The sequence below is a fragment of the Fundulus heteroclitus genome, chromosome 14 (genome assembly GCF_011125445.2).
Source record: "Fundulus heteroclitus isolate FHET01 chromosome 14, MU-UCD_Fhet_4.1, whole genome shotgun sequence".
Taxonomy (NCBI): Eukaryota; Metazoa; Chordata; class Actinopteri; order Cyprinodontiformes; family Fundulidae; genus Fundulus; species Fundulus heteroclitus.
This window is the reverse complement of record NC_046374.1, coordinates 6,907,544-6,930,606: the sequence shown is the minus strand read 5'-3', so window position 1 is coordinate 6,930,606 and position 23,063 is coordinate 6,907,544. Positions and strand designations below refer to the sequence as shown.

Genomic DNA, 23,063 nt, shown 5'->3' with positions numbered 1-23,063 from the left:
GAAGTCCATTAATTTCTGATAATGGGCACCTCGAAGGGCATTATCCTGCTTATACAATGGTCACTTACGGTAAAAAATTAAAATCATTAATGCTCTAATGGGGTTTTTTCAGTTAAAAGTGTAACTTTTTCAGAAGTAGTGGCTGAGAGAACTATTTAATATATCTGGTTGTGACACGTTGCCAAGGTACGCAGCTCAAGCCACAGAACCTATAAAGTATAATTTCAACGGTCAACTCTCTTGCCGGTTGAGCCAGCGCAATAGTTTAGATCAATCGGGCTATTTGACCGGAACTTCTTTTATAGTTGTCCTGTATCACTTTTTAACGAACACCCTGAAGCCAATCAGAATCCGAGTATTCACCCAGACCTTGGTATAATTTTTTTTTTTTACCCAACCCGAACCATTAAATTCCATTTACTTCCACTGTGAACTGCATTAGTTTTACACCAGACTGGGAAAATGCTTGTGGTTCTTCTTTTGTGCTTTATTGAGTCAACGCTATCACATCATGTGGCAAGAAAAAAAAAATAACTTGGCCTTCTCAACGCCATGGAACAGGGAAAAAGCTGTAAAAAAAGGGTTTTCCATTCATGCTTCAGTTTCCCTGCAGGGAATTTATCCAACAAGTGTGAGTAAGGAGAAACAGTTCTGGCCCTGACACCGAGCATGCTGCCGACATGTGTCAATTAGTCAAGTCCTACTTCTTGCAGCTCTATGAAGTCCCAACATGCCATTTGTTTGGTTAACACGTGGACCGGCAACAGCTGTTAATGCAATCTGTTAAAACAACCCATTTCCTTCCTTGGGACAGTGACACAAACTTGCTTATGTCACCAAAGGTTTGGCTGCGGTTGGCCGTGCCAAAAGCAGGGGATCCACACAGAGGAGTCGAATCACATATAAAGCAAATACCAAATTTCAACATCATGTCGAAGCGAGCGGTGCAGAAAAACACAAAGGACCAATCACTTCAACAGACACATGAATGTAGATCTGGTTTTACTCAGAGTGTGTGTCTGGGAGCCAACTAATGTTGCTAATGTACTCTGAAGCTCGACACGGAGCAACATTTTTACCTTCTAAGGGAGGCTTCCTGTATAGGTTGAAAAATGCTTGGTTTAGCTAAATAAAACCAGCATCCTTTATTGAGCTCCGTTTTCATCATAATTTCTGCAAGTTTTAGCAAGGGATTGTTGTAACCTTCCAAAACTCTATTGTCCTTCAGCCCCTTTATAACTCACTTGGTGGCACACTCACGGTTATTGTCCATTTGGAAGAACCCATTTGTGTCCGCTTTAATGTAGTGGCTGGTATTTTAATATACTGCTTCTATATTTCCCCATGATGTTCTTTCCACATGAAGTCACCTACTTTGTGAAACTCATCAGTCCTTCCAGTGGTAAAAACGGCTCCACAACATTGTGCTCCCACCGCTGTACTTCACAGATGAGATAAAGTTCTCAGGATTGGAACCTTTCTTCTAACAAAGGTCATTATGACCAAAAACAGTCTAAAACAATTAGTTTTAATTCATCTGAGTACAAGACATGGCTTCTTCCTCTCAGAATGGTATTTTGGACCATGTTTGTCCAAGACTCATTTTACTATGGACACCCTCTTACCAGCTTAGGTCAGCATTTTCACAAGGTCTGTTTTTCTGGGGTTGACTTGCACATTTCTCACCAATACCTGCACATTTCTGGGAAACATAACCCATCTCCCTCCAGAATAGTATTGATGGCTGTACATTCCCATGCTTATAATTGCATATAATTGTTTGAACAGATAAATATGCTGCCTACAGGCGTCTGAAAATTCTACTCAATGATGATAGACTTGTGAAGGTGCACAAATCTCCTCCTGAAGTCATGGCTGATTTCTTTTGATTTCCCATTATGCCACACAAGGAGTGTGTTTGAGGCGTTGCCTTGATGTACATCCACAGGTGTGAATCCATTTAACTCAGATGGTAATCCTAACTGACTAAAAACAGGAAAATTGTGTGATGCCATGTCAGGCAGAGATAAAACAAAGGTTATTTGTCTTTTTACACAGTGTATGTGTAATAGAACACATCTGGTTGCAACTTTATATTTATCTTAAGGTATCTGAAAAAAAGTATACATTTAGTTTTATAATACTCATTGAGTTAATTAAACCCACCAACCAATATCAACTATATACTAAATATGCTGTACAAAAGTGAACAAGATTTTAATTTCCTAAACTAACCACACTGACCCATTTTCAGGAGTAGAATTCTTTTATGGATTCATAGGGAGGGGAAAATGTCCGACAATAAATCCTTTTCAACTTTTTTGCTGCCCTCATTCATGGATTCTATATTTTATCACAGCACAACAACATCTGAAGTTTTCAGCTCTAAACTATACACACAGAATAAATAAACAGCACTGGCATATTTCCCAAAAACTTATGAAAGCTATGGAAGAAGCATTTCCAAAGAATTTAGACATAACAAACAAAATCAAATCCATATTGTGGAAAATCTGAAAACGTTGAAGGTTTTTTTTAAGGCACAAATTTCCATGAATGAATTAAATAATTTTTATAGCTGCAAAAAAGCTGTACAATGCTGCTGAGTTGTGGCCACCATCATGGTAACGTTATCTCTCACAATGGAAAAGTATGGCAACCATCTGAAATGTTGGTAGGAAATAAATGGGGGAAAAAAACAGTTTCCAACAAAAAGGCTAATTTTAACCATACCTGACAAACATTAAAGGTGACTTATTATAGAAATTCAGGTTTTTGTACATCCATTTGGGCCTCTACTGACTAGAAACAGTCCAAGTGCTAAATAACACCGTCCAGCCATTTTTGCCAATACGTAAATGATTTGTAGGTGTCTAAAACTGAGCTGTTTCAAGAACCTCTCAATTATTGCATCACAATCGGTGGGGACTGTTACCTAGAAAGCCCAGCCCCTCACCTAGCAAACCAAGCACAGTCAGTGTTGCCAACTTAGCGACTTTGTTGCTATATTTAGTGATTTTGTTGCAATATTTAGTGACTTTTCACACACCTCTAGCAACTCCTTTTCAGAAAAGCAACCAACAACAAGCCTAGCAACTTCTTCCTGGCACCATTAGCGCCTGTAAGGGACATTACGAGCTCCCTATGCTGACGGAGCTATGACAGGAAGCATACAGGCTCCTTTTCCTACCTCCTTCCTTACTGACTGCACTCTTCAGACAGCACTTATCATGCAGAATGCTGCTGCACATCCGCTTTGACTAAAGAGTCCATATCAATTAGACCTTTTTGAATGCAGCCTCTGTGTTTTTGGTGACTTTAGCAACTTCACGAACCAATCAGTCTGCCATTACTGTCTTAACGGAGCAGCGAGTGCTGCTGTGAATCCCTCCCCTCTTCCCTAAACGCTGCATCAGACAGAACACAGACAGATGCAGCTGTCTCGTCCTGAAAGTCCCGCCTGCAGTCCGAGCAAAGAGAGCAGAGGGGAGACTCACTACACCCCGTTTTCCCATTGCAAATGTATAACGCATGCACAAAGCTGTCCGCGATTCCGCCCTGGATCACAAAGCGGTACATGACTATAATGTAAATGTAGTTTTTAATCTAGTGTCTTTTTGCTCTGAAACTGTTGCAATTAAAAAAAAAATCCTGAATGTGATTCACACACAGCTTGAATCACTTATTCACCTCGTTCAACTGTGTCTGCGTCTAATTACTGTCTTTTTGGTAAAATTTGTTGAATGCAGTGCGGCAATGTATAAAAAGTCATAAATTATTTCATGAAGTTGATTTGTGGGTCCAAGCATATTTAGAGTGTTTGGAATCATTTTTGGTCTTGCCAAAAAACAAAGCAACTGGACTTGTTTTCCGTAGTTTGAAGACGTTTCGCTTCCTATCCATGACCTGGATGACTGAGAATCTTCACCAGCATCTTGCCAAAACGTTCTTTTTCCAACAGCCTTGATCACAAGTACATCAGCAAATTGGGCGATGACGTCATTGAGCGACCTTTATGGCAGCCAATAGCGACTTTCTTTGCTGATGAGTTGCAATAAGCAACATGTGTCCGTGCACCGAGATATGGGGCTTCATTTTATTTTTGAAGGCAATCTCCCAGCTAGGGACAACCTTCCTTGACAAGGTAGGACTGCTTGAAAAACTACTGACAGTACACTGCAGGATTTACCAAAAGACTGCTACTAAAGGATAGGGTAAGAGGGTCCTCTGTCTTAGAATGAAAAGAGGAACCTAACTCTAAATGAGACCCAGTCTTCCTCAGATAACGCCACCCAGATAGTAAGCTCCTATAATTACAGCTATACAAGTGCTCCAAGTGCAAAGAAGAAAACTTACATGATTAAAGCGAATGTGCATATACAGCAACACAGCATAGGAAGGGAAGGTATGTTTAGGGGAAGATGAAGAAAAAGAGGGGAGGGTGGAAAGGGTGGAGGTGGTGGGGGAGGTCCGCTCTGCTCTCCAACATCAACACAGATGGAAATCATTTGTGTTTCTACAAGCAGGAGGAGTGGTCCACATTCTGGTTGGGCAGGCATGCTCCAGAGCCTCCAATGCCCCACAGGACCCCACTGATGATGTGACTGGAACGCTGGCTGCAAGCAATTGGAGCAGCCAATAGAGCTAACACAATCAACAGACCAGCCTACATATATAAGCCAGCAGCTTTTTTTTCTCTGGGTTTTAGCTTTTTAGGAGAGACATTTTAAATGATTCGCTGAAGAAACTAAAGAACTGAAAGAAATCACCTTTGACTGAAAGAACGTCTGACCACAAGCTCACCCAAGAGCAAAACAGAAATCCCCCCTTACTGTTGCTTTACTTTATCCTCTTCCTAAATGAGTAATAGACATTGAGTTTGTCAGCAAATTGAACGCCTCTAGACACCAAACTTAGATTCTGAGCTGCTTCCCTCACCAGTTTGCATACCCATTTTTTACCCAGGCATTGCCATTGCTTTCCGTCCTAGTGCTGTTTCGTTCCCATAAACAATACCATTTTAATTATGTAGTGGAACCCTCGCATCTTTGTAGTTAAGTATTTTCATGTATTATGAGGATCAATACTCATTTAAAGCATTTAGATGTCATGTATAATTTAATTATAAACTATTTCAAGGATGAACTCTATTTTTATTTCTTTTAGTTTTAATCCCTGATTTGGACCAATTGACTCCTATATAATATGACAGATGACGACCCCTGATCAAACCAAAACCACTTCAGATTGCAGACATAATATGAAATTAGACCGTTACACTAATTTTTATGAATGACGTAATGCATTCTTGTCTGGGAGTGTGAGTTAAAAGGATGCGATGAAGACAAGTGAGGAATGACTGGGGACACCGACATGGCGGGAGTTGCAGTAGTTGTGGCCTTAGTTGATGCGTGTGAAATTTGGAGTCAAACATGGATGATGTGAAACTTACCAGCCATGGGTGGGGAATCTCTGGGAGGGGCATCTGAGGTGGGGCTGGCAGACCACTGTGGATCTCCGACTTAAATGAAGGTTCTGCAAAGAAGAACAGCTCACATCAGCACCAGTCAGGCAAATGGCAGGAAGGACAAGGCACAGTGAAACTGTAACAGAGTACGGAGGATTTCCACACAACATAAAGAGGTTGGTCTCACCTTTGTCCAAAAGGACACGGTGCAGGATGTTGGAGAGGTGAACCTTTTTCTCTCGCACCCCGGCACTCAGGTACTCCCTGTCCAGCAGGTCCAGGAACAGACGAAGCTCAGTCACCAGCTCCTCCATCGCTGCAGAACAAAAACAATGCTGACATGAGGTTTCTTTTAAAAACTACAGTTTTGTGTCGTCCAAAACGTTAAGGACAAATGCATCAGGAAATGATTAGGGGGGGGTAGGCGGTGTTGGTCGATTCAAGACGGTCACTATTTTAAACGGACTATGCGCATAGCTCTCAACTCTCACGCATTGACCGTGTGACACACGCATTTCATCAATTGCACACGCTCACACGCATTACTTTGAAAATCTCAATCTTACAATGAAAATCTCACTCTTGAAACGCACGCGTACGGACGCTTCGCGTCATGGCGGAACCAATTAGCGGTACAATGGTTTCCGCACGTCCAGTAGTAGAGGGAACACAGCTGCAAGGACCGCCGCCGCGCAAACAAGTTTCCCTCATCCAAAGTGAAACACTTGTACGGTCCGTGTTGCATGCTAATTAAATGGTAAGTCGTCATGTTTTATTACAAACTGTCACATGAAAGCAAAGTCCGTTTAAAATAGTGACCGTCTTGAATCGACCAACAGCACAACCCCCCCCCCCCCACCCCCGTTGGACCGTCTTGAATCGACCAACAGCACCACCCCCCCCCCCCCCCCCGACCACAATCTCACTCTCAACTGTCGTCAAAAAAGTTGAGAGGTATGGCTATGCGTTTATGTATCCGGTTAGCTTAGCAATTAGGTTAGCGGTTAGCTTCGGTGTCAGCAGTTCTTTGTTGCTCCGCTGCTCTCACCGTACACTTTGAATATGGCTGAGAGTCAAAAGAAGGGAACCGCGTTCATGTTGATGAGACGAAGAGGAGGGCCTCAGTAGATAGAAATAAGACCAGAGGGGATTTGGGAGATTATTTTCATGCGATTTCCCTGAAGAGCGGAAGAACAAGGCAAGGCAAGGCAAGGCAAATTTATTTATATAGCACAATTCAGTACAGAGACAATGCAAAGTGCTTTACATGGTTATAAAAGCAAGTAGGGATAGAATGTAGAAACAAAAAAGAACATTAAAATCAGTAAAACAGTTTAACTAGAACATTCAAAGGCAATTTCAAACAAATGTGTTTTTAATCTCGATTTAAAGGAACTCAGGCTTTCCGCACTTTTACAGTTTTCTGGAAGTTTGTTCCAGATAAGTGGAGCATAGGAACTGAATGCTGCTTCTCCTTGTTTAGTTCTGGTTCTAGGTATGCAGAGTAGGCTGGAGCCAGAAGACAGTCGTAAAAAAAATAAATAAAAAATAAATCGCAGACCCTAGCTTTAATAACTCACTTATCAATTTTTTTTTTGTAGTATATGGTTTGCTGTTCCGTAAGAACTACATAAGTTCGGGGCGCGCTGGTGGTGCAATGTGTAGCGTGACCCATGTACAGAGGCCTTAGTCCTCGATGCGGTCTCTCCCTCTTCCATCCCCCCTTCCTGTCAGTCTACTGTGCTAAAAAGTGAGCCACTAGAGCCACGACCCCCCCCCCCCCCCCAAAAAAAAAGAAAAAAATTACATAAGTTTGAAGGTGAAGTGATGTAAAAGTGTTAACCCTCACATGTGCCAAGAACACAGGGCAGCATAACAGCTGCTGGGCAAAGCTGTGCTGGAATCCCACTGACAGATGTATAGGTAGAGCTCCATGTGTTCAGCAGCACCAAAGCCAGCAGCTGAGGGGTGTATACCACACATGCCCCAAACTCTCTACCCAAGAGCCTCTCTGATTATGCGGGTCCTTTAGAGGCAACTGGAGCTTCCTGTAAACATCTGATCGTATCGCACATCACAACACAGAGCAGCTGCGATGGAATAGGGCAACCAGAGTTAATGATCCCAAATGAATCTGAGATCATTTAACGTCAAATCGAGAAGCAACTGGGCCTTTTTTTTTTTTTTCGTGCTCCAACTACCCTCACATTCACGATGGACAGTCCCATAACCAGTAGTTCAGGCTCTAAGTCTCGGACACAAACCTTTCCAATGCTTGCCATCTAGCAAGCTGTTCCAAAAGCTCTGGAATGTAGAATCAGCGAGAGAGAAAGGCGGCTCACAGCAGCGGCACATGACATGTGGTCAGGAGTGACGAGCGGCAACATCAGCGTGCAGCGGAGGAGCTCCTCTCCTAGCAAGGCTTCATGCGATGCGTGCTCTGTTCATTATGTAATCGCATGGAATCAGCCCAGTCAGCACTTGGACTGCCAGCACCTGAGACCACTGCTAGCTGGGAAGCAATGGAAAAGACTGATGCCAACATTTTTCTCAGGAACACTGCAGCACTACATCAAAGAGACATTTTGTAGCTTTGCAACACAGCTAAAGGTTCCTTCGCAGAGATCGAGGAGAAGCTGAGGATGGACGCATAAGCACGTTAGCACATTCCTCATATAATCCTATTATCCAGCGGCAGAGCAGGGCACAGGGTGCCATTGGACAGAGGAACAGGAGAGGATAAACCAGCCCGCAGCAGCGACTTCAACTGAGCCAAAAGGGCAATTATAAAGTTACAGGGAGATCAGTAAGTAGTCCTATATTGGTCTGTACAACATTATACTGAGAAGTGTCGACCAAGTGACCACACCCTGTGGGTGTAAAACCCCAAGCCCAATTTATAAGGCCTCCCCTGACCCTGAATAAGAGCATCTGATAAAACTCTCACCTGTTGTGATCACATGGTTAAAAAGGCTAAACATCTGAGCTCACTGGTCCAAAGGAAATCACCATAATCAAGAGTTTTGATTGCACCTCAGATGCAACTTCCAACAAAAGTCCAACTATATTCATTTTGCAGAGAACAAGTTGTCACCTTCCTTTTTCCTTGAGTTCATTCAGCACAGTTTATGTAGCCAGAGTGCATATCCAGCAGAGTTGAGTAAGGCAATAGTCTCAGACTGAATGTACTTGATGTATTGTATTAAATTTCCCAAAGTTATTAAAATCCGATTGGCCAAATGGTCTTTCTTTTCTCGACTGGCCAGTTGCCCGTGCAACAAGAGGGTTCTGGGTTTAAGGCTGCACAAAAACATCAACAATATAATGATCATGTCCGATATCAGTGTGTGAAATATTCATATCGCAAAGTACTGTTTAGAGACCGATAATCGTTGGATAACATAGAACACGTGTTATGAACTTGTATTTTATATCACATGTTAATGTGAAATTTTGACAGATGGAAAAGTCTCACGGCAACAGATGCTCATGTTAGACACAAATGACATTGCTCAACATGAAAAAGGTCAGAGAGATGGAAACAAAGATGGGAAAGAGATGAAAATTGGTAGATATCAATCATCATCATCATCAATATTATTATTATTATTATTATTATTATTATTATTATTATTATTATTATTATTATTATTATATCATTATATAAGTGCATCAGGAGCATTGTACAATCCAGAGTCACGTTCCTATTACGTATACACATACTTGTCAAATACAATAGATTCTAATTTCAACAATTCAACATTTTCTAAACTTGAAAGAATGATTTCATTTATAAAAGGGGCAAAAAAGCTAACCAAACCAACCTGGCCCTGTGTGTCAACACCTTTTACTGGTCATGTCTGGCCCAGATAACTGCTAGGCCTGAGAAACCACTTAAACTGAACCTGTGGAACAGCAGGGAGAAGGCTGTAAAAATTATAAGAAGCTGTGAAACTCCTGAAGTTAGTACCGCTGTCAGTCTGAAAATGCTGAGATTATATCCTCACCATCCTGGGCAACACTTTCGGTTACTTGGAGGCACCCTATATTGAGGCCTGAGGTAGTCTTCACTGACAGACACTGTTCAGAAGTAAGCTCAGCAGAAACTGTACCTCCTCCAGCAAGTCAGAAAATACAACCTTGCTTATCATCCTTTTTTTTTTTCCCCAGTGTCCTGTCTAGCAATGTGGCAATAAAAATTGATATCTTAATGCCAAATAGAGCTCGACAGATTTTGCTTTCACAAGTGGAGCAAACAGCTTTCGCCATAATGCTCCGCTTGATTTGTGCATGTAAATAGCTTTATTGTGATTCCTGCCGGGAGAATTTCAATTTAGCTTAGACTGAATGACAGCTGATCATCTTTAATACAGCTATCATTCAGTCTGTCCTGTGCACGACTCACTGCAAGTCAACCACATGTGCACACCTGCAAGTAAAAACATCCATACACAATAAATATGTTGGTAAGTGCCTGTTATTATGGGTCCAAAGCAACTCTAAACAGGTGGGTTTTCATTCCTGACTTAAAGGAACGCTGTGTTTTGCAGTTTTCTGGAAGTTTGTTCCAGATTTGTGGAGCATAGAAGCTGAATGTTGCTTCTCCATGTTTTGTTCTGGTTCTGGGTATGCAGAATTGACTAGAACTAGAAGATCTGAGAGGTCTGGAAGGTTGATACAGCAACAACAGCTCTGTTGGCGCTAAGCTGTACAGTGATTTAAAAACTAACAGAAGCATTTTAAAGTCTATTCTCTGAGCTGCAGGGAACCAGTGTAAGGACTTGAAGGAACAACAAGGTCCGCAGAGAGAATATTCAGGGCTGACCTTCCCTCCGTCAGTGTCTTGTACAAATCTAAGGTCAGGAAGAGGGCAGCTGACATCTCTGCAGATCACACGCATGCTGCATACAAAGCGGTTGGACTAGGAAGTGGAAAAGATAGCTCTGAACTCTTTCAAAGAAACCCAACCAAGTCACTGGTTTAGAAACGTTAAGTCTCAAGACAACATCATGTTGAACTGTTTGGTGCACATGGCAATAGATGGAAGCCTCGATGTTGAAGTTTACAGGAAACCAGCCCACACAGATCAGTGACTTCTGTTCGACTCACACCACCTAATGGATCACAAACTCGCTGCCATCACAACTTTATACCGTCAGGCTGAACTCATTCCCACAAAGACAAAAGGGGAGTAAAAACAAGAAAACCACACAAAAACGCTCTCCAAACCCGTGGATATTCTAACTGGGCTTTTATCGACACAGCATGGAAATCCAGAAAACACACCAGAGAGGAGTGATGGAAGCCATTTACCTTGAACGAGAAACACCATCTCCAAACAGAACTTCCAAACACACAGAGTTCAGCACCACACCTTATGACCAAACATCTCCCAGTGATCCAGGCCGCCATCAGCACAAACAACGCCCTGTTGTTAAAGGAATCTAATCTTCATGTTCATTTAGATCTGCAGAGCAACACATCCCCGCAGCTTAAAAGCTTGGAACGTCTCCCTCACTGGCTTTGAATTACGAAAGCCCTTTTGGATGAAGAGTGAAACTATTTCATCTACGAGTCCTGTTGTTTTGCTTTTTAAAAACCCCTTCTGGATCTGCCAGGTCCTGGATGACTGAGAATCTTCCCCAGCATGTTTAGACTTTTACCTTCAGGTCGGCGCTACAGAGCTCTTTTTGCAAAAAAAAAACCAGCCGCCACAGAGACAGTTTCTTTGCCCAGGCTTTCTCTCTGATGGAAACAATGGACATTTACTTAAATAAATAGCTTTTATTGTGCTTTTACTAGTTTGAATTTCATTCTTAATGTCTCTACACTGTAAGCATTTAAAACTGCACTCAATCCTGGTCAATAAAGCTGATTCTGATTCTCCATGCAGTCTGGGTCACTTTCTCTACAGCCTTTTTTCACATCTTGCACAGAAAGCAAGTCTTTGCTGCTCTATTTTCAGCCTCTGCCTCGTCCAGCTTCTTTAAAACCTGCGCAATACTTTACTTCTAAATGGGTGGTCGAAATGCTACACCCCTGTGTGTGTTTGGGAGTCATTAACAACACCAAGATCGCTCTCCACACATGATTACGAAAAAACAAACTGGCATGGAACGGGACCACCCTCAAACAAGGCCTGGGGACAAAAACAAAGAAGTCCTAGCGGCAACATGTCATTTCTTCACCATCACTTCCAAAAACAAAGAAATGGAAAAATATCCTAATTCTTGGTTTCTGTGATTTGTTTTTTTTTTTGCTTCCTTTTCCCTAATTCCTTTCTTTCATTGTACTCTAGAGACATCTGCGTCAAACACATCCCCATACGGTACACCTCTCGGCGGGTTACGTCTGCAAACATCCCCTGTAAGTCAGACTACCGTGGTTTGGATATTTCCAGGGATTCTTCTTCATCTTGGACCCATTTAAGATGTAAACACCGAGCCCACGTGAGGAACATCAGGAGCGCATTCCAAACGCGGCAATTATTCCGCACAGCCTATAACACCTGGGCAAGTGAGGGAGAGGTTTTCCCTGCCAGGTATTCACACTTCCCACAGCTCAGCAGAAAAGGGTGTTTTTTTTTTCCCCCTCCTGCCTGAGACACCAGTGTGTGTGTGTGTAAAAAGAAACCGAGGTCATGTTTGGGTCTGCTGCAGCTCTGACTGTTGGTCTAGAAATGCTTGGCCAGGTTAGAGGGAGGTCTTTGTTCCTTCTTCCCAGAATACAGCTGCTGGGACTGACAGCTTTCACACCAACCCACCGAGCCCAACAGCATCTTTAGCACTTTGGGGATGTGTTCAGTCTCGGTGTTTGGCATGCGTTCAGAATGAGATCCACACACACACACACGCCTCTGAATAAAAAATAAGAGCCTCCAACATCAAATATCAACAAGTTGACGGTCTTGGTTTCTCTCACCAAGTTATGTCCTGTTGTTTTTTTCCCCTCAGGAAAATCGTGGCTCTGTTCTCAGTTGACTTCTATCAGCGGCTTTTACATGCATCAAAGAACTTCTTAGCCAGAGCTGCGGATTCCTGGGTTCCAAAAAGCATTTCAGTACCAGCAGTACTGAATTGCAACCTGCATTCATTCCGATTCTGAACATTTACATTTGTCAGGCTCGAAGAAGCAAGCGCACATGAAAAAAATGCCAAAGCCATAATTCTGCAACAACAGAAGCTGTCGGCAAATCAAACAGAAACGTCCCTGTATACGAAGCAACAAGAAGCAGACGGCAAACTGATGAATATATCTGTCACTCATTTCAGAAGAGGAAACTCATTCATGAAATAGATTCATTACACATAGTGTGAAAAGTTTCAAGCCTTTTTTCATTTTCCTTGTGATGATTAGGGCTTTCAGTTAGTGAAAATCCAAATGTCAGAGACTCGGAACATTTGACGATTGCATAAGATCCACAAAGAAAGTTTTAAGTTTAAACAGAAATGTCAGGCTTCTCAAAAGTATGTTCCTTCCAGTCAGTACTTGGTTGGGGCTCCTTTGGCATGAATTACTAAATCAATGCAGCGTGGCATGGAGGACATTTGTCTGTCATTCTGCTGAGGTGTGATAGAGGCGCAGGTTGCTTTGATAGCGATACCAACGCGGTTCTTTTTCCTGAATGGAACTTCAAGTCAGTCCCTGATGATATTCTGTAATACTGAGCTTTAGTTGCATTGACACGCTTCAGAATGGCATAAAAAATGTCCTGATTTTCAGTGTTGATCATTGTTACTGGCATCACCATGGCTTAGTATAACTACCCCCACAATTTTATAGATTATAATATACAAGTTATATGAGTTGTTATATTATAAATATAATGTGCAATTTATGAGTCAACGTATAACTGCAAATATACAACTTTCACTTTCTAAAATAGACAAAACATATTCAACATTTTAATTAGATATTCAGATTTTTCAAGGTGTATCTGTATTGGCCAGTAGATAAATTCAACAAACAGCTGACATTCTTACATTCTTGTCTGAACATACTGGACTGGTCACCAGCATCAAGGCTGGTGAGGTCAAGGTGGTCAAGTTTTAAAAGTTTTGGTTTGAAAACGGCTAAAACTTTTTATTTCATATTGATCTAAAGGATCAGTCTTTTCAAAGACATCCCAGAGGAAGTAGTATGGTGACTGGAGTTTGTCTGGAGCACAGAGTAACACGGTGCTACACCTCTCCCATCTGCTGCTTCACATTGCTGGTCTTTGTCCTTATCTTACCAGAAAATGCTCTTTCAGCTGGACCTATATCTGTCTGGGTGTGAAAAGTTTTCATGTCATGGAAAGTAAAGGAATGCCACCTATCACTCTCATTATGATAATGTTTAATAAACTACATGTGGTAGTCTACAATCTCTAGAAGCACAACCTGAGGAAGAAGCTGCAGCTGCAGTAACCTGACCTATCCCGAACCTTTTCAGAGACTTAGCACTTTATATACGTCGAGTTATTTGCTCTGTTGTATAGAAGCTGACCTGTTTCGCTTATTGTAAATAGTATGTATTTTGCTGCTGTCGGTGATAAAAAAGGGTGACCAGATTTAAAAAGATAGAAGTGTGACAACAAGGATGCTTATGAGGGACAATTACTCATTACCAACACTATTATGACGCCCTAAATGTTTATTTAACACAGATCTCACATTACATTAATCAATCTCTATTTTGTAAGTTGGTGCACAATAATTAATTAGTACAGGTTTATAAAGCATTATTTAATTTTTTTTGGAGGTTTAATAAAGTTGTTCTAAGTTTATTGGATTTTTTTAAAAAGCTTAACAGTTTTTTTTAAAGTTGGTCAGAAGAACGTTATTAAACTTTTGTGTAAAGTTAAATATTGCTTAAGTTAATCTTGGCTGCTGTTGCATCGTCTCTCTGGCAGGCATCTTTGGGTTGGAGTAAAAATGAGTTCATAGATCAGCAGGAGGCTTTCTCAGCTGTGCGTTTCTTGTGTGACTCACTTTAACAGGGCTGCTTCACATCATGCTCCCCTCTGTGTGAAATTGAAAAATAACTTTGGCAAACGTCACAAAAAGCTCTCCGAGAATCACCTTTCACTGGCCTCACCCAGTTAGAAACCCTGCAGTCTTTGTTATAGCTACATTTTCTTTTCTTTGACGTAGTTTTTAGCAGATTTTGTGCACATTACATAGGAGGGACACAGCATGCAATGGCAACAGCCTTGCTAAGCAACACATATGATTTTAGTACTAGTTAAAGTGGCTTGTTAAGTCCGGTTGTTTGGTCTGGACCAGGGTTCGCTTTAGTATATTCACACCTGCACTAAAGGTCTGGACCAAGGGGGCAACCGAGCTCTGGTCCGTTTACAGCGGACCAAATCTGGCAAAATACTACAAAATACTACAAAATACTACACCTCTAGTATCTACTGTGTTTTGTTCCAGGGACAGAAAATCTCTCAAGAAAGTTAAGACTCTTGCAATCTGACTTGGGAGTTTCATGCAAACTAAGTTAAACTAGTAGAGATTTACCTCATTTGCATAACCAAGCTAAGATGTAAGTATTTTAAAAAATGTTCCCCTGTTAAACTTTAAAAAGTTTAGTTTCTAGAATAACAAATTTACATTTGGAGAATATTTTTGATCTGCTTTGCTGGTGAAGGTCCTACAACATGAAATGTTTCAAAAGGTTTGAACTTGGATGAGCCCCAAGGGAGGGGAGAGAGTTATGACCAGATCAGAGGATGGGAGACGCAGCATTAGTTTATGATGAAAGACAAGCCGTCTGACTCGCGGCCCAATTCTCAGGGCTGTAATTATGAGGTTTGTTACTTTCTCCCCCCCACCCCCCACCCCTTTCATTCCACTGGCCATGCCAAGCGAACATTACAGAGCGGGAACTGATTGCTATCGAACAGTACAGGTGGTTTGCCATATGAGCAGATGTTTTCCAGACCACAAACACACATACGTAAAACCCTGATCTGCAGTGAAGAGGGGAAGAAGAAAGGCTTGTGGATGTAGAGGGATAGGCCAGCACTGACAAACACTTTCAGAAGATTTAAGAGTGCGAGCTTGGGAGAGAGCGGGCACGTTCGCAAGCAAGCTAAAGACAGGCTTGGGCAGAGAGAGGATACTCCTTTTGGTATTTCTTTTGAAAAGATAATTAGAGAGCAGCGGTTAAGGGGCCGACGGAGACTGTAGAGAAGCTCCGGCATAGAGATTCTAACTTCTGCTGGCGGAAAGTGGTTTCTCTGACTGGCCTTGGAACCGCAGCTGAACTGCAGAAGTGAGAGCCTCATTAAAAAAATTATATTAATTCTGGAAACATTCTAGGTCAAACCATTATTAAAGACATATACCTACACAGTCATGGAAAAAAACAATAGATTTTAAGATGAATTTAGGCATATACTTTGACTAGACCATTCTAACCCAAGGATATGCTTTGACCTAAATCATCCCAGAGAAGACCTGGTGGTATATTTAGGGTTGTTGTCTTGCTGGAAGGTGAACCTCCATCTCCGTCTGAAGTCTTCTTCAGCTTTTAATAGGTTTTCTTCCATGATTGTCCTGGATTTAGCTCCCTCCTCCCATCAATTTTTACCAACCCACCCATAAACAATAAAACCAACCCACAACAAGTAGCCTACACCAGTACACCTTAATAAGAGATCGACAATACATGTTTTTAAGGTCGATACCGATTATCCTGACATCAGTCTGACCGATACCCGATATGTGCTGCAGAATCATTGCAGCCTTCTCTTGTTTTTTTCCTTTTCCATTAACATGATAAAAATGACAAAATGATAACAAATGTTATACAAGTCTCAAAACTTGCGTTTAAGCGAGGTGATATGAACAATCAGCTTCAGACCACAGTTTGAAAGGCACAAAGAAAAAACATGCGTCACGACTCTTATGGCAGCGCATCGCTCGCACTTAATGAAGGTGTCACAACGAGAATAGAGCTTCTTTCGTTCAATGGGGAGGAGAAAAAAAACACTGACCACCGCTTCAGTGTATAGACATTATTTAAGGTAAAGTTAGTAGTGATTGGTAACTATTTTTATGAATATATGATTCTCCACAGGATTGAACACACACAGCTGGAGATCAGACGTGGGTTTTTAGACACAGAAATGGACACACACTGCTGTTCACAGTGAGACGGAAAAATAATTTTAAAGGCCAGATACAGCAAAATTAGACAATATCAAAAGTAACAAAAAAAACTTGTTGTTGGCACCCAGTCTTACAACATTGGCAGCCGCTCTCTGCCAGGGAGGGAATGGCAATGTATTTCATGTGATCTCAAAGCATGGCTGCTGAATCTGCTAATAGAACGCGAACGTATTCACGTATCGGCCGAGACCGATACAGGAAAAAAGAAAAAAAAACGCAATAATGTCAAAGAACATTATCAGCTGGCCGATGTATGTTGATTGTACAAAGAAACCAAACTAAACAAATGTATTTTTTCATAAGTTCAAACATGTTTCTCATACCGATGAGATGGTGACAACAATGGTGGAGAGACTAGTTATAACATGAAATTAAACAATCCCAACAGGTCAATGATCCGTTTAAAATGTTTATAGAGATGATCAATTACAGTTTATTGTCATTGCTATAAAATCACAATTCTCATGTTACATTGGGAGTGGAGCAGAAGTCTGAACGACTGAGGCTGCAATCTCCTGAGTCAGCAGCAGACATACAGGATGGACAAAGACGGATCACATGGCATTACAAGCACTTGATGAAATTTGCCAAAATATTGGCTTGAACGAAAGCAGGTTGCAGTCACCTGGTATGCGGACTGGGGGTGGGGTAAGTTACTCTTTGCAACAGAGTGGAATTTCCCTGTGTCTTGTTCCAACATCAGGACACCGATATCCGCTCTATGCAAATCAAATATTTTACATAATTTAACTTAGCTTGGTAAGACGCCAAGCAAATTTAATCATGTCAATTACGGGTAATTTATGCAATGCCAATTCACAACAAATGTCTTAAGGCACCATAAAAACTGCCTTAAGCTCATTCCAATCATATAGACAGACTGAGAGAAATGCATTCCAATTCAATTTTAGTTATGAAACGATGCAGTTAGATTAATTAAGTTTATTATTCCAGTTGGTGAAAGGTTCTCTATCCAAGAAACCCCCACAATTGCACTGAGACGCTGACTTTGCAGTGCAGCATGCCCTGACCATGAACAAAAATAAATCAACAGAAGAAGTTGATTGTATTGAGTCATTTGCACCAATCCCTGATACTGAGCAGACATGTGGAGACAGTGGCAGGGGAACTCCCCTTTAACCCGAGGAAACCCCCAACACAAACTGGCTCTGTGCAAGAGGCTTTCTATCAACTCTGTAGTACAAACCAATGAATCAAAACATGTCCACCAGTTAAACTCCAACTCAGTTAAAAACTTACTTTAGTTGGTCGCCCAATCTAATATGATGATCAATATAATAATATAATGATCAGAAATGCAGAAACTGAACAAGGCTGCTGCTGAACACATTTGCATTGAGCAGATTGTTGTTCACACTGTAAAAAATAGATTTTATAGAGACTGGAAGATATGTCCAGAGGACCACAATAAGCCTTTACTTAGTATTAGAATTAAGAAGGCATGTTCTGAGTTTGCCAAAAGGCATATGGGCGACTCCCAAATTGTATGGAGGAAGGTGCCCTGGTCAGATGATCCTGATACTGAACATTTTGGCCAAAATATCATTCAGATCCAAAAACAACTAACCTCGGCTGGTTTCCTGGGCAGTTGGGATACAGGACGTGAAAGGCAAAGAAAAAAAAGAAAAAAAGAAATTGAAATCTCCTTCAAAGATCTGGGTTCAACTTTTCCTTCTGCAGGCAATTAACCACTGGCTACATATGCAGCTGATCTCTGGTTTGGCTCCAAAGTTTTTTGAAGATGGGGAAGTCCTTCACGTGGCAAGTCAGTCATGTCATGACAATTATCTACCAAAAGTGAGAACTGTCAGCAGAAGGCAAGTTCTTGCCTCTGTGCAAACTCCATGACGTCACGGGGTTCCGTGCTTCTATCACATCAGGATGTAAAATGCTATGTTTGTTGCCATAAAGAGATGCCAAGATGGCGCTGTGCATGGCTGCCTTGGTACAATGCTAGCTTGCACTTTGTTTTCATGTATGCATTTCTTTTGTAATTTGCTGCTATATTGCACTTTTACAACCTCCGTTTTTTCTTTCTACTCCATAAATTCTTCACAAAAATGCCAACCTCCCTACTGTTTATATTCAACCCAACCTCACTGAAAAACTTGTAGCCACATTGATCCAAAGGTGGACACATAGTGTCACAATTTGGCTCTTTAAACCGTTTCAGTCCTAAGTTTTATTTAGCCTATTTGTTTACATTGTCTTCTAACCCGGTCATGTCACTATTGAATTTCTCCCAGTAAAAAAAAAGAAAGAAAGAACATGACCGCTATTCCTTGTAAGTTATGTGGAAAACTCAACATTTGTATATGTACTCTGATGACATTTCTAGCGAGAAGTATGTATAATACTTTCACAATCTTCTGTTAGGGAATTTAGACAATCTTCATTTGATAGTTTGGCAGAAGCGACTTCTAAGAAAAACAGGAAGATGTATCACTTTCAACCATTGCTATCATAGTTGAGATGGACATGTTTTTGTATGGTAATCTGAGGACGAGGATGCTCAGGATTGTCCCTAATATTCCTTAATTTATGAAGAATGTGTAAGAATATGAAGAATTGTGTGACTAAGGAGGCTGTGGCCTAAAGAGATCAAGACCAAATATCAAGATGTCCATTATTATTAGTCAGCTTCTATGTCTCAGATCTCAGGCATAATGGGCTAAACATAAGATCTGTCTGAAAAAAAATATTTCAGAGGGATGCATCACCCTTGAAATTACCAGTTTGTCGTTGTATAGGTAAAATATTTTGATACAAAGGTTATATAACCCATCTACTCAAGAAAATAGTATCAGAGTATTTATAAAAAAAAAAAAAAAAAAAAAAAAAAACCGTGACATCACCAATCAGGTAAAGGCCACTCTCAGCACAGCAGGCCAAAACCGCCATGTTGAGAGCCCTCAGGGGCAGTGTTTTATCCCAAACAAAAATGGCAATTATTATAAAAAATTTTGTAATTCATTGTATTGTGCCCAATAAATTCTGTTTAAGATATTGTCATTTAAAGGCCCCTAAAAATCACAAAAGATGTTCATCTTTGCTGGATCTTGAACTAGGTTCGATGGTCACACAAAACAATTTCAGGGGTTGCATAAGGCCCTGGGTCCCACATTGGAGTCCCCTAGGAAACATAAAGGGGATAGAACATTTTCTAATTGTTCTATCATTACTATTTGCTATATCAAAGTTTATTTAACTTTAGCTCAAACAACATTATTAGTGATTGTTTAAGTAGCTGCAATAGTGTCATCATTGTATCTCTCTCCCATGAACACATACAGAACGTGTGCCGCATTGCTTACCTTTTAAAGATAAAGTCTTAAGCCTGAACAAACAATGCAAACAGCATTTATACTGTTTAACTGAGCAGAGAGAATGCTGGAAGCTGTTTTTTTCTATTTAAAGAACACTACTTGAAGCTTTACATATAATTAAGGTTCTAACTGAGGTTTGCCATGCTGATGCTAGAAACCAGAGAGCATAAACCATTATGTGTTATTATAGTTGGCCTGCCAAAAACAAATTGATACAAGGCCTGTAGTCCAGCACATCTGACAAGCTGGTGAGGACTTAAGCAGACAAATCAGACTACTGCTGCAAACACCCAGCTACACGTTTACATACTCTGCATTAGCATTAGCTGCTAAGGAGCCAGTAGCTGCCAGAGTAGAGGTGTGTTCGTCCAGTTTCCTTCTACTTGAGGGGACAAAACGTCTCACTGGCACATTATAAAGTCCAAAGTAGAGGTGCATTCAAAACTGTTTCGGCTCATTTTAGCAGATGCTGCCCCCACATACATTCTCCTAAACCAGCCAAAATCTGACTTTTTCTTTCTCAAACGTTCAGGTATGCCATTTGGTAACACTTTGGATACACTGCTGCGTTTGTTCAATCATAAAACAAATCTTTACAATTGCAGCTTGCTTAATAATTGTGCACACAGTGCATATCGATGCATAAAAGAAACCAGGATATTTTGTGCCATGTTTTAACAGTAATGACTTAGGTATTTGGCCAGATCCCATAGCCACAGTGGGCTTACATACTGGGGATGAATCCTTGCTCGGACTGTGCTCTGTATGTGGAAAAAGGAATATGAACAGAAGATCTTGTTTCCAAGGGACGTCCAAAAAACAATTACAGCTGGGTAATTCCAGAGTATGTGGGCATTTCCACTCCATGACTTTTGTAAATCTCTCCCACTAGGAAGTCCACAAAAGGCAGGTGAAACCTTCGGCTGATCCAAATTCTGTGAAACCACACTGAGCCAGGTTCTGGTTCTGTTTGAGGTTTCTTCCTGTTCAAGGGGAGTTTTCTTTTCCAATTTCCCTACATACATGCTCAGTATGAGGGATCGCTGCAAAGTCACTGAGCCAATGCTCACTTTCATTTCATGCTCATCTAGGAGCGAATGCCACAAATCAGTGACTCGATAGAAAACTTCTTTTTTTTCAATAGAGAACTTTTTAACCAATTTTATTGATAAACTAGGATAAGATATGGATTTCTTTATTGTCCCGCAACGGGGAAATTTGGGTGTGACAGTGGCAAACACACACACAGTTACACACAATTATCAGCAATGACAAGAAGAAGGAAAAACTAACAAACTAGTCTAATCTAAAATTAGCTCTAAATAAACTCCAAGAGTAGATGATAAAAAGCAAATATGATAGTGGAGCAGAATCCCTCGTATGTAGAAGTTACCTTGGTATCTGGGAAACACTGTAAACAATTAATGGTTGAATGAGAACCTGTGCAACCATTAGCATGATGTAAACAGAGTCTGTTGTGAGCAGCAGAGATTATAAAGTCTAACAGCAGCTGGAAGGAAGGACCTGTGGAAGCGCTCCTTAGAGCATCTAGGATGCAGCAGTCTGTCACTGAAAGAGCTACTCAGCTCTACAACAGCTCCATGCATGGGGTGGTAGACATTGTCCATAAGTGTTATTTGTTTTACAGTTCTTCTGTCTCCTAACACCTGCACTGGGTCCAGGGGGCATCCAAGGACAGAGCTTGCCCTCCTAATGATCTTATCCAGCCACTTCCTCTCTGCAGATAAAATTGACTGCATTGTTTAATAACTGGTATCAATGGAAGGTATGGACTTGGAATCTGTCTATATGATTGGTTCGAATTGACTTTTTTTGCAAAGTGCCTTGAGATGATAGTTGTTGTGAATAGGAGGTATGTAAATAACCATCCTTTGGTGCCCCTTAATCAACACCTATTTACCAGCCCATCAGCAAGTAGCTCAAAATTATAAGCCTGACTAAAACTGAGCTGATACGAGGAAAAGTGCAACGTGGTTGTTGAAGAAAAAAACTGAAAAATGGCTAAGTGAGTCTTAGCAGTTAAGTTTTTGTACAGAAATCCCAGTGTGTAGTATACAGCTGAGAGATTTATAAGGTCTGGAAAGTGAACTACAGGAGCTTACCAACATGAAGCCAGGTGAGGATGAGTGCACCTGCATACACCTTAAAGTGAAAAGACTCTTTAACAGACATTTTTAAATCTGCTTTAAAAGGTGCATGGTACACGTTTTGAAGTTAAATATTATTTATTCTCTTCCCTATACATGCCTTCCCAATTGCCCACCGTATAAAATTAGTTTCCCTCTATTTAGTTGCCTATATAGGCTAGATTAGTCAGTTTATGAGATGGTGATTTGGGCCGCGTTCTTTGGGCATGTGCGTGGATGTGACGCGCTGCGTGCTCTTGCTGCCTGGCAACACTGGTTTCAGTTCAACATGTCGCCAGAGAGGGCAGACTTAAGCAAAAACTGAAATTTACACTATATGCTCCTTTAAAGACCTACTTTTTTCCTATGGCTTTTGAACGGGCATGAGGTGTTAATCAATTTTATGTTCTTCTTGTCAGTGTTGTATTTCATGTGGCTACATTTACTGGGAATATTTATTTATACTTTTAATTATTAGCTTATTTGTTCTAAATTGTAATGTTTTATCTATTTTAATCATTCACTCTGTTTGTTCAGCACTTTGGTCAGTGCCTGCTGTTTTATAAATAAAGTTGGCTTGGCTTGAATTTCTGCGGTCAGTACAGGGATGAACACAAGAGTACTCCACCAGAGTTATTATGCTCTTATGTTATTAAGCTCTTATGCGCATCTGAACACTGAAATATTGGACCAGTGGCCAGAACACTCAGATCCCAGTTCTGTTTTGAACCTGGGATTACTTTAAATTTAAAAAAAGAATCAAACCCAACAACATAAGAATTGTCACTATCAGACAGGATTTGGTCCACAAACAGATACAATTTCACTGTTTGGAAAAATGCAACTAAATCCTATAGAAACAATTAAATTAACATTAAAAATGTTAACAATCAACCATTTATTTTATAGCTAAAACCTTTGGCCATCACTGCTTATGCCATGA

General features: G+C 40.8%; 1 protein-coding gene across 3 annotated transcripts in view; it reads right to left on the bottom strand.

The window, feature by feature from the left end:
• afap1 (actin filament associated protein 1) overlaps positions 1 to 23,063 on the bottom strand; it is a 103,028-nt gene that overhangs the window by 38,600 nt on the left and 41,365 nt on the right. For all 3 annotated transcript variants that reach the window (XM_021315831.2, XM_021315832.2, XM_012861486.3), the window contains exons 2-3: positions 5,655 to 5,783; positions 5,453 to 5,535 (exon numbers count right to left, since the gene is read on the bottom strand). In XM_021315831.2, the coding sequence (XP_021171506.2) occupies positions 5,453 to 5,535; positions 5,655 to 5,783 (212 nt within the window). The remainder of the gene's footprint in view (positions 1 to 5,452; positions 5,536 to 5,654; positions 5,784 to 23,063) is intronic.